At 46.5% G+C, this 24881-nt stretch overlaps 1 protein-coding gene across 1 annotated transcript in view; it reads left to right on the plus strand.

Annotated features, from left to right (window-relative positions):
• LOC115196997 (RNA-binding Raly-like protein) overlaps positions 1–24881 on the plus strand; it is a 57241-nt gene that overhangs the window by 30833 nt on the left and 1527 nt on the right. Inside the window, exons 4-6 of the mRNA XM_029758100.1 lie at positions 21639–21811; positions 22776–22889; positions 24729–24868. Of these exons, the coding sequence (XP_029613960.1) occupies positions 21639–21811; positions 22776–22889; positions 24729–24868 (427 nt within the window). The remainder of the gene's footprint in view (positions 1–21638; positions 21812–22775; positions 22890–24728; positions 24869–24881) is intronic.

Below are 24881 nucleotides of genomic sequence, written 5' to 3' on the forward strand. Positions count from 1 at the left end.
GTTTTCTCTTTGCCTTTGATTGAGAGTCCCATATATTAGGGTGTGTTTGTGTTTGGGATTTGTGGGAGATTGTTTTTGCATTGCATGTTGTTATGAGCCTGCAAAACTGTCATTTGTCGTGCTTATTGTTTTCTTGTTTTTCGTGTTCAACGTTCTTTAATAAATTAAGAAAAATGAACGTCAACTCTACTGCGTATTGGTCCACACTATCAGATGACGATTTCGCTATATCATCGGATGATGAAGAAGTGCGTGACAGAATCTCCCACCTAACCAGGACCAAGCAGCAGAGGAAGGAGCAGTGGGATTATGAGTTGGACTATGTGGAGAGATGGACATGGGAGCAGGTTATGGCCGGAGAAGGCCCATGGAGTATGGCTGGTAAGGACCGGGAACGTTTCCGAGGATCAAGACTGGCGTTGAAGAACGAGAGGCACCCCCAAGAAATGTTTTGGGGGGGCACACGGGTAGTTTGGCTAGGCATAGGAAGAGCCGGAAGCCAGCTACCCGTGGTTATATGGAGGAGCGTATGAGGTGGAGAGCGTCATGTTTCACTATCTCACCCATACACACGCACAGTCCGGTGCGCGTTATTCCAGCCCCTCGCAGGTGCCGTGCTAGAGCGGGCATCCAGCCTGGTAGGAGGATGCCTGCGCAGCGCATCTGGTCGCCGGTACGCCTCCGAGGACCAGGCTACCCAACTCCCGCTCTACGCACGGCTACCATCAGGCCCCTGCACAGCCCAGTCTGCCCTGTACAAGCACCCCGCTCGTACAGGGCTACTAGTTCCATCCAGCCAAGACGGGTTGTGCAGGAGGTAAGATCAAGACTGACTGTGCGCTTCCATAGCCCTGGGTTTCCAGCTCCTGTCTCTCGTGCGGACCCGGAAGTGCGTCAACCCAGTCCGACTCGTCCTGTTCCCGCTCCCCGCACTAGCCTGGAGGTGCGTGTTCACAATCTGGTACGCCCAGTACCAGCACCATGCACCAGGCTTCAAGTGCGTAAACCCAGCCTCGCCAGTCAACAGTCACCAGAGCTGCCCGCCAGTCAACAGTCACCAGAGCTGCCCGCCAGTCAACAGTCACCAGAGCTGCCCGCCAGTCAACAGTCGTCAGAGCTGCCCGCCAGTCAACAGTCGCCAGAGTGGCCAGACTGCCCTGAACTGCCGGAGTGGCCAGACTGCCCTGAACTGCCGGAGTGGCCAGACTGCCCTGAACTGCCGGAGTGGCCAGACTGTCCCGAGCTGCCGGACTGCCCAGACTGTCCCGAGCTGCCGGACTTCCCAGACTGTCCCGAGCTGCCGGACTGCCCAGACTGTCCCGAGCTGCCGGACTGCCCAGACTGTCCCGAGCTGCCGGACTGCCCAGACTGTCCCGAGCTGCCAGACTGCCCAGACTGCCCCGAGCTGCCAGACTGTCCCGAGCTGCCAGACTGCCCCGAGCTGCCAGACTGCCCCGACAGCCTGGAACGGCCAGAACCGGAGCCACCTCCAGAGATAGGTGGGTTGGGGAGGGGGGGTGTAGCACAGTGCCGTCGTTGATGGCAGCCACCCTCCCTTCCCTCCCTTTAGTAGGGGGGAATTTTTCTTTTGGTGTTGTTTGGGGTTATTTTTGTTAAGGATTTTCTGGGGTTAGCACCTTTAAGGGGGGGGGGGTACTGTCACGTCCTGGCCAGTATAAGGGTTAATTGGTATTGTAGTTTGGTCAGGACGAGGCAGAGGGTATTTGTTTTATGTGGTTCAGGGTGGTGTTTTGGGAAAAGGGCGTTTGATTTAGTATTTCCTGTTTTTTTATGATCTATGTTTAGGTAATTCTATGTCTAGTCTAGGTAGTCTGTGTTTCTATGGTTGATTTATTGGGGTTGGGACTCTCAATTGAAGGCAGGTGTTTTCTCTTTGCCTTTGATTGAGAGTCCCATATATTAGGGTGTGTTTGTGTTTGGGATTTGTGGGAGATTGTTTTTGCATTGCATGTTGTTATGAGCCTGCAAAACTGTCATTTGTCGTGCTTATTGTTTTCTTGTTTTTCGTGTTCAACGTTCTTTAATAAATTAAGAAAAATGAACGTCAACTCTACTACGTATTGGTCCACACTATCAGACGACGATTTCGCTATATCATCGGATGATGAAGAAGTGCGTGACATACAGGCTCAAAACGGGCAGAGAAATGAAGGCTATTCCATGCGGAAAAATTGCCAAGAAACTGAAGATATCGTACAACGCTGTGTACTACTCCCTTCACAGAACAGCGCAAACTGGCTCTAACCAGAATAGAAAGAGGAGTGGGAGTCCCCGGTGCACAACTGAGCATGAGGACAAGTACATTAGAGTGTCTAGTTTGAGAAACAGACGCCTCACAAGTCCTCAACTGGCAGCTTCATTAAATAGTATCCGCAAAACACCAGTCTCAACGTCAACAGGGAAGAGGTGACTCTGGGATGCTGGCCTTCTACCCCTTAATCACTATGATAAAAATACTAGTTTTTCTTAAGTATATTTTTAACAAAGCTGAGATCTACTGTGAGGTCTAAAGTGTAGGAATACAGGTGAAATTTACATTTACAGACACTCTTATCCAGACATACCGTTCTTAAGAAAGCTAGATAGAACAATCACATACAATGGCTTCAGAAAGTATTCAGACCCCTTGACTTTTCCCACATTTTGTTACATTACAGCCTTATTCTAAAATTGATTAAATGAAACATTTTCCTCATCAATCTAGACACAATACCCCATAATGACAAAGCAAAAACTGTTTTTTTGAATTTTTTGCAAATGTATTAAAAATGAAAAAATGAAAACTGATTACTTATGTAAATACCTTATTTAAATAATTATTCAGACCAAAATTGAGCTCAGGTGCATCCTGTTTCTATTGATCTTCCTTGAGATGTTTCTACAACTTCATTGGAGTCCACCTGTGGTAAATTCAATTGATTGGATATGATTTGGAAAGGCACACACCTGTCTATTAAAGGTACCACAGTTGACAGTGCATGTCAGATCAAAAACTAAGCCATGAAGTCGAAGGAATTGGCCGTAGAGCTCAGAGACAGGATTGTGTCGAGGCACAGATCTTGGGAAGGGTACCAAAATATTTCTGCAGCATTGAAGGTCCACAAGAACACAGTGGCCTCCATCATTCTTAAATGGAAGAAGTTTTGAAACACCAAAACTCTTCCTAGAGCTGGCTGCCTGGCCAAACTGAGCAATCGGAGGAGAAGGGCCTTGGTCAGAGAGGTGACAAATAACCCGATGGTCACTCTGACAGAGCTCTAGACCTCCTCTGCGGAGATGGGAGAACCTTCCAGAAGGACAACCATCTCTGCAGCACTCCACCAATTAGGCCTTTATGGTAGAGTTGCCAGATGAAAGCCACTCCTCAGTAAAAGTCACATGACAATCCGCTTTGAGTTTGCCAAAAGGCAGCTAAAGACTCTCAGATCATCAAAAACAAGATTCTCTGGTCTGATGAAACCAAGATTGAACATTTTGGCCTGAATGCCAAGTGTCACGTCTGGAGAAAACCTGGCACCATCCCTACGGTGAAGCATGGTGGTGGCAGCATCATGCTGTGGGGATGTTTATCAGCGGCAGGGACTGGGAGACTGGTCAGGATCAACGGAAAGATGATGGAGCAAAGTACAGAGAAATCCTTGATGAAAACCTGCTCCAGAGCCCTCAGGACCTCTGACCGGGGTGAAGGTTCACCTTCAACAAGACAACGAGAAGCCACAAGTCTCTGAATGTCCTAGAGTGGTCCAGCCAGAGCCTGGACTTGAACCCGATCGAACATCTCTGGAGAGACCTGAAAATAGCTGTGCAACAACGCTCCCCATCCAACCTGACAGAGCTTGAGAGGATCTGCAGAGAAGAATGGGAGAAACTCCCCAAATACAGGTGTGCCAAGCTTGTAGCGCCATACCCAAGAAGACTCAAGGCTTTAATCGCTGCCAAAGATGCTTCAACAAAGGACTGAGTAAAGGGTCTGAAAACTTATGTAAATGTGATATTTCCTTTTATTATTTTTATTAAATGTGCAACATTTTCTAAAAACCAGTATTTGCTTTGTCATAATGGGGTATTGTGTGTAAATTGATGAGGGGGAAAAAAACAATTTAATACATTTTAGAATAAGGCTGTAACGTAACAAAATGTAGAAAAAGTAAAGGAGTCTGAATACTTTCTGAATTCACTGTATCTCAGTTATAGTAAGTACATTTTTCCTCAATAAAGTACCTATAAGCAAAGTCAGTCCTAGTAGGGGGGGAGTCAAGAGCAAGTGTTTGTTCAGAAAAGGCTTTTTTATGGGGGTGGGGGATGGGTGAGGAGGTGGTGCGAGGTGGGGTGCTGTGGGATTATTTTAGATACTCTATGAAGAGGTAGGGTTTTAGATGTTTTCGGGAAGATGGACAGGGACTCTGCTGTCCTAGCTTCAGGGGGAAGATGGTTCCGCCATTGGGTTGCCAGGACAGAGAAGAGCTTTGACTGGGCTAAGTGGGAGCTTCCCTCCCGTAGGGGGGAGGGCCAAGAGACCAGAGGTGACAGAACAGAGTACTCGGGTTGGGGTCTAGTGTTTGAGCATAGCCTGAAGGTAGGGAGGGGCAGTGCCTCTTGCTGCTCCGTAGGCAAGTACCATGGTCTTGTAGTGGATGCGAGCTTTGACTGGAAGCTAGTGGTGTGTGGGGAGGAGCGGGGTGACATAAGAGAACTTGGGAAGGTTGAACACTAGGTGGGCTGCAGCGTTCTGGATAAGTTGCAGGGGTTTGATGTTTGCAGAGAACAACAGGGTGTTGTCCAGGATCACGCCAAGGTTCTTTTCACTCTGGGAGAGGGGCACCATGGAGTTGTCAACCATGATGGAGAGGTCTTGGAGCTGGCAGGCCTTCCCTGGGAGGAAGAGCAGCTCTGTCTTGTCGATGTTGAGCTTGAGGTGGTGGTCCGACATCCAAGCTGAGATATCTGCCAGGCACACATAGATGCGTGTAGCCACCTGGGTGTCAGAAGGGGGGAAAGAGAAAGTAGTTGAGTGTCATCCACATAGCAATGATAGGAGCGACCATGTGAGGATATGACGGAGCCAATAGACTTGTATAAATAGAAGAGGAGAGTACCTAGAACCTAGCCCTGGGGGGCACCAGTTGTGAGAGTTTGTGGTGCAGACACAGATCTTCTCCATGTCACCTGGTTGGAGTGGCCTGCCAGGTAGGATGCAATCCAAGAGTGTGCAGGGCCTGAGCCCTGAATGGGTGTAGAGGAAGAGCTGATGATTCATGATGTCGAAAGCAGAGGATAGATCTAAGAGGATGAGAGTCAGCTTTGGTAGTGAGGAGAGCCTCCGTGACATAGGGGAGAGCAGTGCTTAATTTGTAAATCGGGAGGTGCCGGAACAAAAAGTGAGCACGAGAAGGGGGTTCCCTGGGGAGATCTGAGGTACCGGAACGCATGAGAAAAAGTAACCTTTATAATAAAGCATTGCATGCATATCGTCGCATTTGAGTAATGGCATAGAGCAGTAGAGTAGAGGCACTTACAGAAGTTGCACACAACATTTTTAGTAGCTTAGGGTCCAGGAAAAATGTGGCCTTTTATAAACGCATTTCATGCAAGTCTACGTCATTTTACATGACTGGAGACTTCTCCGCTCCGGGAGCTGTTTGTTAAGACTCCTGAGCGTTATGATGGCAACCTCAGAGCTTGCAGAGCCTTTTTGGTACAATGTTCACTAGTATTTGCGCAACAGCCCTACTCTTATGCTAGCGAACGGGCCAAGATTTCCTTTCTGATTGGCTGCCTCCATGGAGCAGCGCTTTCCTGGGCCACGGCGGTGTGGGAGAGACAGTCCCCCATCTGCTTCTCCTACTCCAGATTCACGGAGGAGAGGAAGAAAGTCTTCGACGACCCTCCGTCAAGGCCCCCATAGTGTTGCTGAGATGGCATGTGAGTTTCGCCCCCTCACCGCTGAGAGCAGCTGGAATGAGGAGGTCCTTCAGGGAGCATTCCAGAACAGGCTCACGGAGACCCTCAAGGACGAGTTGGTGTCCAGGGATGAGCCTGATGGACTTGATGAACTCATCTCTCTCGCTATCCGCATCAACAACCGTCTCCATGAGTGTCGGAGGAGAGGATAGGTAGGGTTGCATGCCCCAAACCATCTGCTTCATTGCCTTGTTCTCCTTCTCCCACTGCATCCCATCTCAAGGCTCTTCCAGATCCTGAACCCATGCAGCTTGGCCGGACTTGTCTCTCTCCAGAGGAGAGGCAACAACGAATCAGCACTAGGAGCTGCCTATACTGTGGCCAGGTTGGTCACTTTGTCTCCACTTGTTCCTTATGTCCAGCAAAAGAGGGGGCTCAGCAGTAGTGGGGGATATACTGTTGAGCCAAATTGCCTGCCCGTCTTCCCCCAGACCCCTGCTTGAAGGCAACCTTGTGTGGCAGAGCCAGGCTTTTCCTCTGTCTGTTCTCATCGATTCGGGCACTGACGAGAGCTTCCTGGACCGAGGTGTCGTTACCCAGTTTGGCCTGGACACTGTCCCACTCGATTCACCCCTCAATGCCAACGCTCTCAATGGAAAGCTCCTCGCCCGTGTCTGTGAGAGAACCGTCCCTGTCATCCTGCGTCTCTCTGGAAATCACCTGGAAAAGATCAGTTTCCACATAATCAACTGTCCTTACACTCTCCTGGTTCTTGGCCATCCCTGGTTAAAACTACATAACCCACAGATTGACTGGACCGCTGGGAATGTAACCACTTGGAGTTAATTTTGTCACTCTAATTGTCTACATTCTGCCCTTCCGCCTGCCTTGTCTGTGCCCCAGTTCATTCCAGAACCTCCGGACCTGTCATCAGTTCCTCCAGAGTATCACAATCTAGCTCCTGTTTTCAGCAAGCATCACGCCCTGTCGCTGCCGCCTCATCGACTGTACGACTGCACCATTGACCTCCAGCCTGGAGCTCCTCTCCCCAGTAGCCGGTTGTTTAACCTCTCTCGCCCTGAGCAAGAGGCTATGGAGAGATACATCCAGGATTCTCTGGCTGCAGGACTTATCAAGCCATCTTCCTCCCCGGTGGATGCTGGGTTTTTCTTTGTGAAGAAGGATGGGTCACTGAGGCTGTGCATAGACTTCGTGGGCTGAATAATATCACAGTAAAGAACAAGTACCCCTTGCCACTCATTAGCTCTGCTTTAGCCCCCCTCCATGGTGCCACGGTGTTTACCAAACTCGACCTCTGGAATGCCTACGACCTTGTTCGCATAAGAGAGTGGGACGAGTGGAAGACTGCATTCAACACACCACTTGGTCACTGAGTATTTGGTCTTGCCTTTTGGTCTTACTAACACCTCTGCTGTTTTCCAGAACCTAGTTAGTGATGTGCTGAGGGATGTGTTTGGATGCTTCATTTTTGTCTATTTAGATGACATCCTGATTTTTTTCAAGGACCCTGAGGCTCACCAGCAACACGTTCAACCAAGTTTTTCAATGGCTGTTGGAGAATAAGCTTTTTGTTAAAGCTGAAAAATGTGAGTTCCATGCTGCCTCAGCATCTTTCCTGGGTTGTATTATTGCACAGGGACAGTTACGTATGGACCCTGCAAGGGCAGGTCAGTCAGAGTGGCCTGCGCCCTCCAACCTAAAGCAGCTACAGCGTTTCCTGGGGTTTGCAAATTTTTCCAGACATTTCATCCGCAACTACAGCCATCTGGCAGCACTTGTCACCGCTCTCACCTCCGCCTCTACTCCATTCCACTTGACTCCTGAGGCAGAGGCAGCATTCCTGGAACTCAAGCGTAGCTTCCTTACTCAGCCCAACCCAGAACTCCAGTTCATCGTGGAGGTGGATGCCTCTGATAGGTGCTGTTTTGTCTCAACGTTCCCCCTCTGATCAGAAGGTCCACCCATGTGCATTCTTTTCCCTTAAGCTCTCACCTGCAGAGATTCATTTTGACATAGGAAACTGGGAACTCCTGGCAGTTAAGCTGGCTCTTGAGGAATGGCGTCACTGGCTGGAGGGCACTGTACCCCCCTTCATTGTGTGGATTGACCATAAAAACCTGTCCTACATCCAGACCGCCAAACGTCTGAACTCCCGGCAAGCCAGAAGGGCCTTGTTCTTCGGTAGATTCAATTTCACACTCACTTATCGCTCCGGTTTGAAGAATACCAAGCCTTATGCCCTCTCTTGCCAGTTCACCACCGACAACACGGGTACCGAGCCAGAAGCCATTGTGCCATCCACCTGCATTGTTGCCGCCATCGCCTGAGAGATCGAGTCCTGTATCCGCCAGGCTCAGCAGAACCAGCCTGACCCGGGTAATGGTCCTAGTAATGCTCTCTTTGTTCCAGATTGTGTTCTTCAGTGGGGCCATTCTACCCACCTCACCTGTCACCCTGGTATGAACCGGACCCTCGCCTTCCTGCATCAGCGCTTTTGGTGGTCCACCATAGAAAGCGATGTCCGGGAGTTTGTCTCAGCCTGTTCGGTTTGTGCCCAGAACAAAACCTCCACTAAACCCACTTCTGGTCTGCTTTGCCCTCTTCCCATACCCAGTCGACCCTGGTCACACATAGCTCTGGACTTCGTCACTGGCCTACCCCCATCTAATTCTAACTCCGTCATCCTCACCATTATTGACAGATTTTCCAAAATGGCTCACTTCATTCCCCTCTCCAAGCTCCCGTCCTCCAGGGAGACTGCGGACCTGTTAGTATCCCATGTGTTTCATCTGCATGGCATTCCCACTGACATCATTTCCGACAGAGGACCTCAGTTTACCTCGTAGGTATGGAGATCCTTCTGTTCAGCTCTTGGTACCAATGTCAGTCTTTCTTCTGGATATCATCCCCAGACCAAAAGCCAGACCGAACAGGTCAACCAAGAGATGGAGAATGCCCTACGCTGCGTGACTTCTGCTAACCCTGCTAACCCTTACTCCTGGAGCGACCAGCTACCCTGGGTTGAATATGCCCACAACACCCTCACCAACACCTCGTCAGGTATGTCACCCTTCGAGTGTGCTCTGGGTTATCAACCCCCCTTGTTCCCCACCCAAGAGGTTGAGGTTGCGGTTCCCTCTGTCCAGGACCATCTGCGCCGTTGTCAACATACCTGGAGGAAGGCCTGGGCTGCCCTTCGTGCCTCCGACAGGACCCAGTCCCAAGCCAACCGTTGCCAGGCCTCAGCTACAGTCTACACCACAGGTCAAGGTATGGCTGCCACCACTCCCCCAGTACTCTGTCCCTCTCTCTTGTGTGTGTGATTGTGTGGGCGGAGACAGGTGTGCTGGGGTCAGAGCAGATCCCCCACCAGCTGCAACCTGTTCCATAATCAAGACCTCTACAAATACTCAGCCCTGCCACTTCCACGCAGCCAGATCGTAATCTCTGCTCAGTCAGTCTACGCTTCTAGCCATTTGTTACTGTTAGATCCTGTTGTGCCTGTTTTCCTTGCCTGACGCTGTGAACCCAGGTATATGGTGTGAAAGGCTTTCTCCCTATGCATTGCATCAATAGGGTTAATCCAGTTTGTGGGAATTGTAATTTACAGGACATTAAAAGTACTGTGTGTATCACAATGACTGATTTTTGTTTGCGGAGCATCACCTGTGAAATCTCACATGAACATTTTAATCCACATTTGAAAAATCATTACATGTGAAGTGTTCCAAAAATACATGGTTTCACATGATATCACATGTGAAATCATATGTTTCACATGTGAAATCGTGTGTTTTTTCAGTGAGGGAAGCTGCAGAGGGAAGCTTTTAAGAATTGTAATTAAACTCCCTCTTGTGCTTATCTGGAGGTTGAGCATTTTAAGCAGTTAGGCTGACTATCTGTGGAGAAAAGAGTAGTACTAATTCAACTTGGAACAAACTACCACAGCAACTCAAAGCCATACCGACCATAACCTCTTAAATAGAATGTCAACAGTAGAACCATTTGGAAGGGAAAGATACCTAGTCAGTTGTACAACTGAATGCCTTCAACTGTGTCTCCCGCATTTAACCCAACCGCCGGGGGTTGCCTTAACCAACATCCACGTCTTCGGCGCCAGGGGCAGAACGACAGATTTTTAACTTGTCAGCTCGGGGATTCGTTCTAGCAACCTTTCGGTTACTGGCCCAACGCTCTAACCAGTAGGCTACCTGCCGCCCCCATATTTAATTACTTTATCTCTGTCATGTGTCTGTATCTATTTAACTGTATATGTATCTATGTAAAAAATAGGGACCACAATGGAAACAAGTCCTCAACTTTATTGTGCAAGTCACGTTTAAAACAAATCTATGTAGGCTACTATGTATATACATTGGATCCAAAATTATTTACACCCTTGATAAAGATTCTGTATAAAATAAATAATTCAAATACTGAGCTATATTGACTGCTCCAAAACTGTAGAAATTATATTATTTTATGCTAAAACAATTTCTCAGAGAAAAATAATTTGTTTAACAAGTAATATTTAAACATTTTCTCAAAAAATTATTGACACCCATGTTTTCAATACCTTTCAATACCTCAACTTGAGTGGATAATGCCACTGGGCCTTGAAAAAAAGTTGTATGAGCTGGAGAACACATTGGGAGGAATCTTAGACCATTGCTCCATACATAATCCTTCCAGATCCTTGATATTCTTACATCGTACCCAAACCGGTCGTGCGTGCGCCATCGTGCGCAAATTTATTTTGTCCCCCACACCAAACACGATCACGACACGCAGGTTGAAATATCATAACAAACTCTGAACCGGAGTTATATTAATTTGGGGACAGGTCAAAAAATATTAAACATTTATGGCAATTTAGCTAGCTAGCTTGCAGTTGCTAGCTAATTTGTCCTATTTAGCTAGCTAGATAATTTGTCCTGGGATATAAATGTTGAGTTGTTATTTTACCTGAAATGCACAAGGTCCTCTACTCCAACAATTAATCCACACATAAAACAGTTAACCAAATCGTTTCTAGTTATCTCTCCTCCTTCCAGGCTTTTTCTTCTTTGAACTTTATATGGCGATCGGTATCTAACAGTATTACCATGACGACAACCGACCTCAGTTCATCTTTCAATCACCCACGTGGGTATAACCAATGAGGAGATGGCACGTGGGTATCTGCTTCTATAAACCAATGAGGACATGGGAGAGGCAGGACTTGTAGCTCGTTCTGCACCACAAATACAAAAACAACTTCTATTTTAGCGTCTGGCAGCACAGACACTCGTTGGCTCGTGCGAGCAGTGTGGGTGCAATGATTGAATAACATGCATGCAACGCAAACGGTGTGGTCAGCATGTTAGTCTGTGCTTATGGACTGCCCTCTTCAATTCAAACCACAGGTTTTCAATGGGTTTCAAGTCCAGAGACTGAGATGGCCATTGCAAAATGTTGATAACATCAAAGAAATATATCCCCATAACATCAAAGATCCCCCACCAAATTTGACAGTAGCTGTGGGGATATTTCTGCTCATGCATTCTCATTTTGACGCCAAACCCACCAATGGTGTACGTGGCCAAAGAGCTCTATTTTCATGTCATCCAACAAATGTAAACACCTGGAGTTTGGTAAATTACATTGGTACTTGGATTGGAACTGGTGCTTTGGTCAGATTGCAAGAAAATAGAGCTCTTTGGCCACACACACCAGTGGTAGGTTTGGCGTCGGAATGGGAATGTGTTCTCCAACTCATAAAACATTTGAAAAAAATGCTCAGGGCCTGTTGAAAGGTATTGAAAACAGGGGTGTCAATCATTTTGACCCCTACCATTTTGAGAAAAAATGTATTACTTGTTCAACAAAATCTCTTTCTCTGAGCAATTGTTTTAGCTTAAAATAATATAATTTCTCAATTTCTCTGAGCAACTGTATTAGTATAACATATTAACACCCCCCCTTTTTGGCAGACAATACAGTTCAGTATTTGAAATATTTATTTCAAACAGTAATTTTTGCTCATCATTATAAAGTGTGTCAATCATTTCAGAGCCCACTGTATGTATTTTTTCTTAACTTACAAATAAAATCAATAAAAAAAGCAACTACCTTGTACCAAGGGTACACAATTTTACCTGTCCAAGTTGGGGGACCTTGGGGCTATTATTTTCTCATTACCCCATTTCACCGTTTAAATGGCATTTTAGGTGTCCTTGCTTATTCACAGCTACAGTAGCAAGACTCATTGACAGGTTTTTTTCCCTGTGGATTACAGAAGGTGACACAGCTCTTATTTCTGTACACTGAAAACTCAGCAGTTTCACAGATAGAGAATATGACATGGCTCATATAATGGTATCCCTAGAAGTATTGAAATAAGGGACAATGTTTCTATGGGTATTTCCATCAATGAGGTGTATGTGTAGAAAAGCTATTGGCCTCCAATTCTTACCCCCTAAACCTAAAACACCCCCATTTCTTATTGTTTTGTTCCCCAATCAGTGCAGTATATAGGAGCTGCCTCTCCTCTTACCCAGCATATCAGGCTCAGCTAGCAGATCATATGATGATGCAGTGCTTCCCTGAGGGCTGCGGGTAGTGGGGCAGCTGGATTTCTGTAGTGAAACTATCTATTGACCCATACTGTATCCACATGACCTGACATTCCCCCTGGTTGTCCGCCGCTGGTGGTGATTTCACAGATGGGTGAACAGAGTCTCCCTGCATAGCTGACTGGATGCCTGGCACCCGCCCCACTGGTCCGGAGAAAAAACACAGCTCAGGCCGACGGTGGAGCACTGTGAAGCAAGGGGGAAACACCACAGCCATGGAGGGAAAAGGGCTGAGAGGGAGAGGGGATGACAGAATGAAAAACGAGGCCCTTGCCAGGCAGCTCAGGCATTTGCTGATAAGCGATCCGTTCAGTCCCTTCTCCCCTCTCTCTTCTGTCTCTATCTCATCCCTTTCTCTTCCTTTACTGCCCCTCACACAGCCACCGCAATACAAGGCGAGTTATGGAGTGTCCTTACTTCATCCTACACTGGCATTAGAGTGATTATACACTGAGTGTACAAAACATTAACGCTCTTTCCATGACAGAATGATCAGGTGAATCCAGCTGAAAGCTATGGTTGCTTATTGATGTTACTTGTTAAATCCACTTCAATCAGCCTAGATGAAGTGAAGGAGACAGGTTAAAGAAGGATTTTTAAGGCTTGAGACAATTGAGACATAGATTGTGCATGTGTACCATTCAAAAGGTGAATTGGCAAGACAAAAGATTTAAGTGCCTTTGAACGGGGTATAGTACTAGGTGCCAGGCGCACCGGTGTGTGTCAAGAACTGCAATGCTGCCGGGTTTTTCATGCTCAACAGTTTCACGTGTGTACAATGAATGGTCCACCACCCAAAGGACATCCAGCTAACTTGACACAACTGTGGGAAGCATTGGAGTCAACATGGGCCAGCATCCCTGTGGAACGCTTTCGACACCTTGTAGAGTCCATGCCCCGACGAATTGAGGCTGTTCTGAGGGCCAAAGGGGGTGTAACTCAATATTAGGAAGGTGCTCCTAATGTTTTTTACACTCAGTCTATATGTCCTTTTACAAACGACCAACATCTGATTTACAGTGGATCCAATAAGAGCTTTGGTAATTTTGTCAAACAATCATTACCCTTTCACTGAGTCCCAGGCATCATCTTATAGGATTGTCTTTGTATATCTTAGTATAGAGTAGTAAAAACCTGGCTTCCTCCTAAACTCACTTTGCACTGTAGTATGAAATGCTTTCCCTGATGCATTCTCCTTGAGCTGAGCATATCAACAGTGTGTGAAAAAAATATTTATTGGTAGTTATCTTCTCTGCTGCGGATTTAAAGCTTACAAAGGTACAGTACTCTCAAAGTAACACTTTCTCGCTCTCCTTCATGGACTTTTCTTTATTGCCAGAGAGGACATCTAGAGTACAGTAGGTAATCATATTCAGTTCCCAGTAAAGCCAACTATATACCTTCACTTCCATAAAGTACTGTATGACTCATACACAATTGTGTATAATGTAGTACTTGTATGTTCTTTTTCATTTATAAACAGTTAATGTAGAACGGCAGATACAGTGCATTCGGAAAGTATTCCGACCCCTTCCCTTTTTCAACATTTTGTTATGTCAAAGCCTTATTCTAAAATTGATTAAACACATTTCCCTCATCAATCTACACACAATACCCCATAATGACAATACAAAAATAGGTTTTTAGAATTTTTAGCAAATGTATTAAAAAATATATTTATAAATACCTTATTTACATAATTATTCAGACTCGAAATTGAGCTCAGGTGCATCCTGTTTCCATTGATCATCATTTGTATTTATTATGGATACCCATTAGCTACTGGCAAGGCAGCAGCTACTCTTCCTGGGGTCCAGCAAAATTAAGGCAGTTTATAACATTTTTTAAAACATTACAATACCTTTACAGATTTTACAATACACTGTGTGCCCTCAGGCCCCTACACCACATATCTACAGTTCTAAATCCATGTGTATGTGTGTGTATAGTGCGTATGTTATTGTGTGTGTATGCGTGTTTGTGCTTATGTTTGTGTTGCTTCACAGTCCCTGCTGTTCCATAAGTTGAAAAAAAATCTGTTTCTAATTTTAATTTTACTGCTTGCGTCTGTTACAGTGGCTTGTGAAAGTATTAACCCCCCTTGGCATTTTCCCTATTTTGTTGCCTTACAACCTGGATATAAACTAGATTTTTTTGGGGGGGGGGGTTGTATCATTTGATTTACACAACATGCCTACCACTTTGAAGATGCAAAATATTTTTTCTTGTCAAATAAACAAGAAATAATACAAAAAAACTGAAAATTTGAGCGTGCATAACTATTCACCCCCCCAAAGTCAATACTTTGTAGAGCCACCTTTGCAGCAATTACAGCTGCAAGTCTCTTGGGGTATGTCTCTATAAGCTTGGAACATCTAGCCACTGGAATTTTTGCCCATTCTTCAAGGCAAAACTACTTCAGCTCCTTCAAGTTGGATGGGTTCTGCTGGTGTACAGCAATCTTTAAGTCATACCACATATTCTCAATTGGATTGAGGTCTGGGCTTTGACTAGGCCATTGTAAGATATTTAAATGTTTCCCCTTAAACCACTCGAGTGTTGCTTTAGCAGTATGCTTAGGGTCATTGTCCTGCTGGAAATCTCAAATCTCTGGAAGACTGGAACAGGAACATCCATCATTCCTTCAATTCTGACCAGTTTCCCAGTCCCTGAAAATGAAAAACATCCCCACAGCATGATGCTGCCACCACCATGCTTCACTGCGGGGATGGTGTTCTCGGGGGGATGGGAGGTGTTGGTTTTGCGCCAGACATAGCGTTTTCCTCAATGGCCAAAAAGCTTTTTCAATTTTAGTCTCATCTGACCAGAGTACCTTCATCCATATGTTTGGGGAGTCTCCCACATGCCTTTTGGCGAACACCAAAAGCGTTTGCTTCTTTATTTATTTAAGCAATGTTTTTTTTCCTGGCCACTCTTCTGTAAAGCCCAGCTCTGTGGAGTGTACGGCTTAAAGTGGTCCTATGGACAGATACTCCAATATCCGCTGTGGAGCTTTGCAGCTCCTTCAGGGTAATCTTTGGTCTCTTTGTTGCCTCTCTGATTAATGCCGTCCTTGCCTGGTCCTTGAGTTTTGGTGGGTGGCCCTCTCTTGGCAGGTTTGTTGTGGTGCCATATTCTCTCCATTTTTTAATGACGGATTTAATGGTTCTGTGGGATGTTCAAAGTTTCTGATATTTTTTTATAACCCAACCCTGACCTGTACTTCTCCACAACTTCGTCCCTGACCTGTTTGGAGAGCTCTTTGGTCTTCATGGTGCCGCTTGCTTGGTGGTGTCCCTTGCTTAGTGGTGTTGCAGACTCTGGGGCCTTTCAGAACAGGTGTATATATACTGAGATCATGTGACACTTAGATTGCACACACCTAGACTTTATTTAACTAATTATGCGACATCTGAAAGTAATTGGTTGCACCAGATCTTATTTAGGGGCTTCATAGCAAAGGGGGTGAATACATTTGCACGCACCACTTTTCCATTTTTATTTTTTAGAATTATTTGAAAGAAGTTCTTTTTTTCATTTCACTTCACCAATTTGGACTATTTTGTGTATGTCCATTACATGAAATCCAAATAAAAATATATTTAAATTACAGGTTGTAACGCAACAAAATAGGAAAAATGACAAGGGGGATGAATACTTTTGCAAGGCACTGTACTTCATGTGGAATAGAGTTCCATGTTGTCATGGCTCTATGTAATACTGTGTGCTTCCCATAGTCTGTACTGGACTTGGGGACTGTAAAGAGACCTCTTGTGGCATGTATTGTGGGGTATGCATGGGTGTCCAAGCTGTGTGCCAGTAGTTCAAACAGACAGCTCGGTGCATTCAACATGTCAATATCTCTCATAAATACAAGTAGTGATGAATTCAATCTCTCCTCCACTTTCAGCCAGGAGAGATTGACATGCATAATTATTAATATTAGCGCTCTGTGTACATCCAAGGGCCAGCCCTGTTCTGATCTAATTGCAATTTTCCTAAATCCTTTTTTGTGGCATCTGACCACACGACTGAACAGTAGTCAAGGTGCGACAAAACTAGAGCTTGTAGGACCTGCCTTGTTGATAGTGTTGTTAAGAAGTCAGAGTAGCGATTTATTATGGCCAGATTTCTCCCCATCTTTTCTACTGTTGTATTAATATGCTTTGACCATGACAGTTTACATTCCAGGGTTACTCAAAGCTGTTAAGTGATCTCAACTTGCTCAATTTCCACATAATTTTTTACAAGATTTAATTGAGGTTTAGAGTTTAGTGAATGATTTGTCCCAAATACAATGCTTTTAGTTTTAGAAACAATTAGGTTTAACTTATTCCTTGCCACCCACTCTTTGTCAAGTGCTGCAGTCATTTCAGTTGCTGTGGTAGCTGACGTGTATAGTGTTGAGCCATCCACATACATAGACACTCTGGCTTCCTCAAAGTCAGTGGCATGTCGTTAGTAAAGATTGAAAAAAGCAAGGGGCCTAAACAGCTACCCTGGGGAATTCCTGATTCTACCTGGATTATGTTTGAGAGGCTTCCATTAACGAACTCCCTCTGTGTTCTGTTAGACAAGTAACTCTTTATCCACATTATAGCAGGGGGTCTAAAGCCATAACACATACGTTTTTCCAGCAGCAGACTATGATTGATAATGTCAAAAGCTGCACTGAAGTCTAACAAGACAGCCCCCACAATAATTTTATCATCAATCAATCACCTCTCAGCCAATCAGTCATTGTGTAAATGCTGTGCTTGTTGAGTGTCCTTCCCTATAAGTGTGCTGAACGTCTGTTGTCAATTGTTTACTGTGAAATTGTAACGGCCGTCGTCAGATTGAGACCAAGGTGCAGCGGAGGATGTGTTCATATTAAGGATTTTAATAAACGAATGAACACTATACAAAAAGAAAACACGACAAGGAATGACAGCCAAACAGTCCTGTCAGGATTAACAAACCTAGACAGAAAACATTCACCCACAAACCCCAAAGGAAAAACAGGCTGCCTATGTATGACTCTCAATCAGCAACAACGATCTACAGCTGTTCCTGATTGAGAGCCATACACGGCCGAAACAAATTAAACCACCAACATAGAAAATGAACATAGAACGCCCACCCATGTCACACCCTGGCCTAACCAGAAATAGAGGAAAAAACCCTCTCTATGGCCAAGGCGTAACAGTACCCCCCCCCCCCCCCCCAAAGGTGCGTACTCTGGCTGCGCCGGAGGACTGGCGGGCGACCCTGGCTGCGCCCGGCTGGCGGGCGACTCTGGCGGCTCCGGACAGGCGGGCAACTCTGGCAGCTCCGGACAGGCGGGCGACCCTGGCGGCTCCGGACAGGCGGGCGGCTCTGGCGGCTCCGGACAGGCAGGCGGCTCTGGCGGCTCTGGACTGGCGGGCGGCTCTGGCGGCTCCGGACTGGCGGGCGGCTCTGGCGGCTCTGGCCCAGGATTTACTAGGGTGGGGAGACGTGCAGGAGGCCTGGCTCTGGGCGCAGGCACAGGACTCACCAGGCTGGGAAGACATGCAGGAGGCCTGGCTCTGGGCGCAGGCACAGGACTCAACAGGCTGGGAAGACATGCAGGAGGCCTGGCTCTGGGCATAGGCACAGGACTCACCAGGCTGGGGAGACATGCAGGAGGCCTGGCTCTGGGCGTAGGCACAGGACTCACCAGGCTGGGGAGACATGCAGGAGGCCTGGCTCTGGGCGCAGGCACAGGACTCACCAGGCTGGGAAGACATGCAGGAGGCCTGGCTCTGGGCGCAGGCACAGGACTCACCAGGCTGGGAAGACATGCAGGAGGCCTGGTTCTGGGCGCAGGCACAGGATAGACCGGGTCCTGAAGACGCACTGGAGGTCTAGAGCTCACGGCCTGCACAACCCGTCCTGGCTCGATGCCCACTCTAGCATGGCACTTGCGGGGGGCTGAGATGTAGCACACCAGGCTATGAGCGCGCACTGGAGACACCGTGCGCTCTACCGCAAAACACGGTGCCTGACCAGTACCACGCCGCTTCCGGTAAGCACGGGGAGTTGGCCCAGAATTCCATCCTGGCTCTGCCACACTCCCCGTGTGCCCCCCCCCCCCCCCAAAAAAAAATGTTTTGGGGCTGCCTCTCGTGCCTGTTGCGCTCCCTTGCCTCATACCATCGCCTCTCCGCTCTCGCTGCCTCGATCTCCCACTGCGGGCGGCGATACTCCCCAGCTTGAGCCCATGGTCCTGCCCCGTCCAAAATGTCCTCCCAAGTCCAGGAGTCCATAATGCTCCTCTTCTGGTGCTGCTTCTTCCTCCGCTGCTTGGTCCGTTGTTGGTGGGTGAATCTGTAACGGCCGTCGTCAGATTGAGACCAAGGTGCAGCGGAGGATGTGTTCATATTTAGGCTTTTAATAAACGAATGAACACTATACAAAAAGAAAACACGACAAGGAATGACAGCCAAACAGTCCTGTCGGGATTAACAAACCTAGACAGAAAACATTCACCCACAAACCCAAAAGGAAAAACAGGCTGCCTATGTATGACTCTCAATCAGCAACAACAATCTACAGCTGTTCCTGATTGAGAGCCATACACGGCCGAAACAAATGAAACCACCAACATAGAAAATGAACATAGAACGCCCACCCATGTCACACCCTGGCCTAAAAAAAAACCTCTCTATGGCCAGGGCGTTAGAGAAATAGCATTGTATCTGGTCAAACACCATTTTTTTCCAGAAGTTTACAAAGGCTAATTGGCAAATTGGTCGGCTATTTGAGCCAGTAAAGGGGGCTTTACTATTCTTGGGTAGCGGAATAACTTTATCTTCCCTCCAGGCCTGAGGGCACACACTTTCTAGTAGCCTTAAATTGAAGATGTGGCATTGAGATGTTTCTACGACTAGATTGGAGTCCACCTGTGGTAAATTCAATTGATTGGACATGACTTGGAAAGGCACACACCTGTCTATTGCATGTCAGAGCAAAAACCAAGCCATGAGGTCGAAGGGATTGTCTGTAGAGCTCCGAGACAGGATTGTGTCGAAGCACAGATCTGGGGAAGGGTACCAAAACATGTCTGCAGCATTGAAGGTCCCCAAGAACATAGTGGCATCCATCATTCTTAAATGGAAGAAGTTTGGAACCACTAAGACTCTTCCTAGAGCTGGCCACCTGAGCAATCGGGGGAGAAGGGCCTTGGTCAGGGAGGTGACCAAGAACCCGATGATCACTCTGACAGAACTCTAGAGTTCCTCTGTGGAGATGGGAGAACCTTCCAGAAGGACAACCATCTCTGCAGCACTCCACCAATTAGGCCTTTATGGTAGAGTTTCCAGATGGAAGCCACTCCTCAGTAAAAGGCACATGACAGCCCGCTTGGAGTTTGCCAAAAGGCACCTAAAGGACTCTAAGACCATGACTGGGGACTGGGAGACTAGTCAGAATCGAGGGACAGATGAACGGAGCAAAGTACAGAGAGATCCTTGATGGAAACCTGCTCTAGAGCACTCACGACTTAAGACTGGGGGTGAAGGTTCACCTACCAACCGGACAACGACCTTAAGCACACTGCCAAGACAGTGCAGGAGAGGCTTCGGGACAAGTCTCTGAATGTTCTTGAGAGGCCCAGCAGGAGCCCGGACTTGGGCTTGTAGCATCATGCCCAAGAAGACTCAAGGCTGCAATCACTGCCAAAGGTGCTCCAACAAAGTACTGAGTAAGGGGTCTGAATACATATGTAAATTTGATATTACATGTGTTTGCTTTGTCGTTATGGGGTATTGTGTGTAGATTAATGAGGGGGAAAATGTTATCCCTTTTAGAATAAGGCTGGAATGAAACAAAATGTGGAAAAAGTCATACTTTCCAAATGCACTGTATTTCCTTTTCAAGTCAAGTAGGAGGTTAGTGTGGTCCTCAGTAAGGAAAAAGCAACAGTAACCCTCACATATAGGCCTACTTGTTCACCTCCTTGTGATCGCTTTTGATCCCCTGATTGACAGCAACAATATGGTAGGGGTTTTAGTAGATGGAGGGCAGGATCAATCTTCAGAGTGACGGGAGTTAGGTGGGGGGACAATTAGTGTATGGGCGGAAACCATAGACCGGGCAGCATCTCTGTCAAACTACACAATCTCAGAGATGACTCCCTCTATCTTCTCTGGGATGTCACACATACACACACAACTGCAGTGATCGTGCTGGTATCAGAAGAGATGCCTGCACTTAGAGAGATGAATGGGCAGGTTAACCTTGAGAGAGAGAGACAGAGAGAGAGAGCGAGAGAGAGAGAAAGACAAAGAGAGACAGAGAGAGAGAGAGAGAGAGAGAGAGCGAGAGAGAGAGAGAGAAAGACAAAGAGAGACAGAGAGAGAGAGAGAGAGAGAGAGAGACAAAGAGAGACACAGAGAGAGAGAGAGAAAGACAAAGAGAGACACAGAGAAAGAGAGAGAGAGAAAGACAAAGAGAGATACAGAGAAAGAGAGAGAGAGAAAGACAAAGAGAGACAGAAAGAGAGAGAAAGAAAGAGAGACTGAGACAATGAAAGATAGAAAGAGGGGACATGCTACCTCTGAGCCCAGACCAGTGCAAATCAAAGTTCCCCAGAGCTATTTGGCGCACCAGGCTATGAGATCAAATGAAAATCGATTACATCAGTATATCACTGTGATTATCGGGTACATTTACTCCATATGTAATGGCACCAAATGGCTTATGGATATGATAAACGAGTCCACTATTTAATTTGATTGGCATGAATAACCTAAAACTGAAAATTTGTCTGGAGGCAGGTGTTTTTAGTGCTGCCAGCCTGCCAGGGAGATTGAGTCTCCTCCTGCAGTGGACAGTATAGGGAAAGTCTATGGTCAACTCTCTTTTGGGAATTTAGGAAAGGTTGACACATCAGCAGATGATTGTTTTATAGCGCATGCTTTTATGAGACTTATAACCTATAGCTGTCATTGCCTGGTCCTATCATGTGGTCAGGAAATCCTCAGGACCCTAGGACCATAAGTAAGGTTTTGTTTACTTACAAATATTACAAAGTACTTATTGTATAATTACTTATTAGATCCTGTTGTTTCCCCACAGGGTGTTTGACTACCAGCGTGTCCCAGCCTCCATGATGCCAGCCCCAGTGGAGCCCAGCCCTATAAAACACTCCCGTGGCCCCTCTTCCTCCTCCGGCCTGCACCGCTCCAGAGACAGACCACAGGGCAAGAGGAGTGCCCAGCGCACCGGCTCTTCCAGCAACAGGGCTAAGTGTAAAGGACCCCACACACTGTAACACACACACTCACAACAGACTCTTTACAATGTTAACCCACGCACACATGCACTCACACACAGACTCACCACACACAGACACACTCATAAAAAAAACTCATTACAGGGTGAATGTCATCTGTGCATGTGCACTTAGCGTTTTATCTCAAATCTGTGTGTGTGTGTATATCGGCTTCTTTGCACTGACTATGTGTGTTTGTATGTGCGTGCCTATGAATCCACTTGGGAGTGTGTGTATATTGAATGCCTGAGTGTTCCTCCTTGTGTAATGTCATGTCTGCATGGGGAAAGGCAGCGCTGGGAGCCCCAGGGCACAGTCAGAAGCACCAGATGGTCTCTTCATTAAAAGCCTTTTGACTGCAGGGCCCCTCTCCTCTCCTTCCACTACCCAGCCTATCAACATGCTGCAATTATACCAAGTTAATAGTGCATAACAAATAAGAATTGTTTATACTAGTTTATTACAAGCCTTAATAGTTTTTACTGCCAGCCCATCATAGGGGAATTAGATTGTCTTTGTAGCTGCAGAGGTCAAACAGCTTTTAATAGTAAAGAGTTTCAGGGTTGTTTTCTCAGAGCTGAGGTTGTGATATGAATTTCCCATTAAAGACCATAGGCTAGTGGAGAGGAGATGTTAAGGCCCTGGGAGTAAGGGTGCTTCCACTACACTAAGTGATGGTGGCATGCATGGGAAGACAAAGTGAGTATGTGAGTACAGGCTTCAACACTATGAACTATTACAGGCCTCTCTAGGCCAAATCCTATTTTAAGACCTGCACTCACAACTTGGACTTTCGTGCAAATCATACATCAATGTTAATGGGAGATTTATATAAAATTTTCTCTCAAAAGAGGATTATTTCTTAAATCTAAATTTCTCTCTCTCCTTTCTCCCTCCATTTCTCTCTCCCTCTTTCTCTCCTTCTCTCTCTCCCTCTACAGTGAAGATGGCAGAGCTGTTGGCCATAAAGAGGGAGTTGACTCTGATCAAGGTGCAGATTGATGGACTGCTGGACAGTGTGGAAAAGATGGACAGACGGAGAAAAGACCACCCAGGTAGATGGGTTGAGCCTGGACTGGAGACTTTATTTTATATTATAAACTGGATGTTTCGAGTCCTGAATACTGATTGGCTGACAGCCGTGGCATATCAGACCGTATAACATGGTATGACAAAACATGTATTTTTACTGCTCTAATTACATTGGTAACCAGTTTATAATAGCAATAAGGCACCTCGGGGGTTTGTGATATATGGCCAATATACCATGGCTAAGGGCTGTATCCAGGCACTCCGTGTTGCGCCATATACCACACCCCATCGTTCCTTATTGCTTAACAATCTCGTCATTAGGAGCTCAACTTAGAGAATTCCGCCTGCTAACATTACATTGTTTTGTAATCCTCTTCAGAGTCTATGATGATGAGAGATAACAAGTGGGGGGGAAATGACTATTCATTGATTAAAATAAAGAACTACTTAATATGGCCAAAAGTATGTGGACATGTGCTCGTTGAACATCTCATTCCAAAATCATGGGCATTATTATGGAGTTGGTTCCCCTCTCTGCTGGTATACCAGCCTCGACTCTTCTGGGAAGGCTTTCCACTAGATGTTGGAACATTGCTGCTGGGACGTGCTTCCATTCAGCCACAAGGGCATTAGTGTGGTTGGGCACTGACGTTGGGCGATTAGGCCTGGATCGCAGTCGGCGTTCCAATTCATCGAAAAAAGGTGTTCAGTGGGGTGTAGGTCAGGGCTATGGGCAGTCGAGTCAAGTTCTTCCAGACCGATCTCGACAAACCATTTCTGTATGGACCTCGTTTTGTCACGCTGAAACAGGAAAGGGCATTCCCTAAACTGTTGCCACAAAGCACAGACTTGACTAGAATGTCATTGTATGCAGTAGCGTTACGATTTCCCTTCACTGGAACCAAGGTGCCAAGCCCTAACCATGAAAACAGCCCCAGACCATTGTTCCTCCTCCACCAAGCTTTACAGTATGCATGAGGAAGCGTGATTCATCACTCCAGACAACGCGTTTCCACTGCTCCAGAATCCAATGGCGGCGAGCTTTACACCCCTCGAGCTGACAATTGGCAATGTGCATGGTGATTTTAGGCTTATGTGCGGCTGCTCGGCCATGGAAACCCATTTCATGAAGCTCCCGACAAACAGTTATTGTGTTGACGTTGCTTCCAGAGGCAGTTTGGAACTCAGTAGTGAGTGTTGCAACCGAGGACAGACAATTTTTACACAACACGCGCTTCAGCCCTCAGTGGTCCCATTCTATGAGCTTGTGTGGCCTACAACTTTGGGGCCATTGTTGCTCCTAGATGTTTCCACTTCACATTAACTTCCAGTTTACCGGGGCAGCACTAGCTGACTTGTTTGTAAAGGTGGTATCCTTTGACGGGGCCACGTTGAAAGTCACTAAGCGCTTCCGTACACACCGTTCTACTGCCACTGTTTGTCTATGGACATTGCATAGCTGTGTGTTAGATTTTATAAACCTGTCAGCATCCGGTGTGGCTGAAATAAGTAAATCCACTCATTTGAAGGGGTGTCCACATATTTTTGTCCATGTAGTGTATTTGTCATCAGATTTTTGTGGGCCCATTATGACTACTATCTATTATCATTTGGGTCATCTTGCATCAGTGAGCACTGCATTAACAGAAAATGTAAAAAAAATGGGCAATGCCTTAGTAGAAGGTAACTGTCGGCAGGCTTTGTTGTGCACAGGACTGGGACGTTGGCTACCGTTGACAAAAAAAGCAGTTCAAGAACACAGTTAAAGCAATATTCTATGGACTATATTCCACGGAGAGGTACACTGAAAACTAACATGCTCAACAATTGTTAAAAGAACTGTGTGCGTGTGTCTGGTCCAGATTCACCTCTGACCGGGGAGGGCAGTGTGTCGGACTCAGTGAGCAGTCTGGAAGACTCCCCTGTCAGCCTTCACCACAGACAGAGAGAGAGCCCAGAGCCTGGAGAGGCCAACGATGATTACCACCAGCACCACCACAGGGTAAACACAAAAC

This window comes from Salmo trutta, chromosome 7, assembly GCF_901001165.1.
Source record: "Salmo trutta chromosome 7, fSalTru1.1, whole genome shotgun sequence".
NCBI classification, from domain to species: domain Eukaryota; kingdom Metazoa; phylum Chordata; class Actinopteri; order Salmoniformes; family Salmonidae; genus Salmo; species Salmo trutta.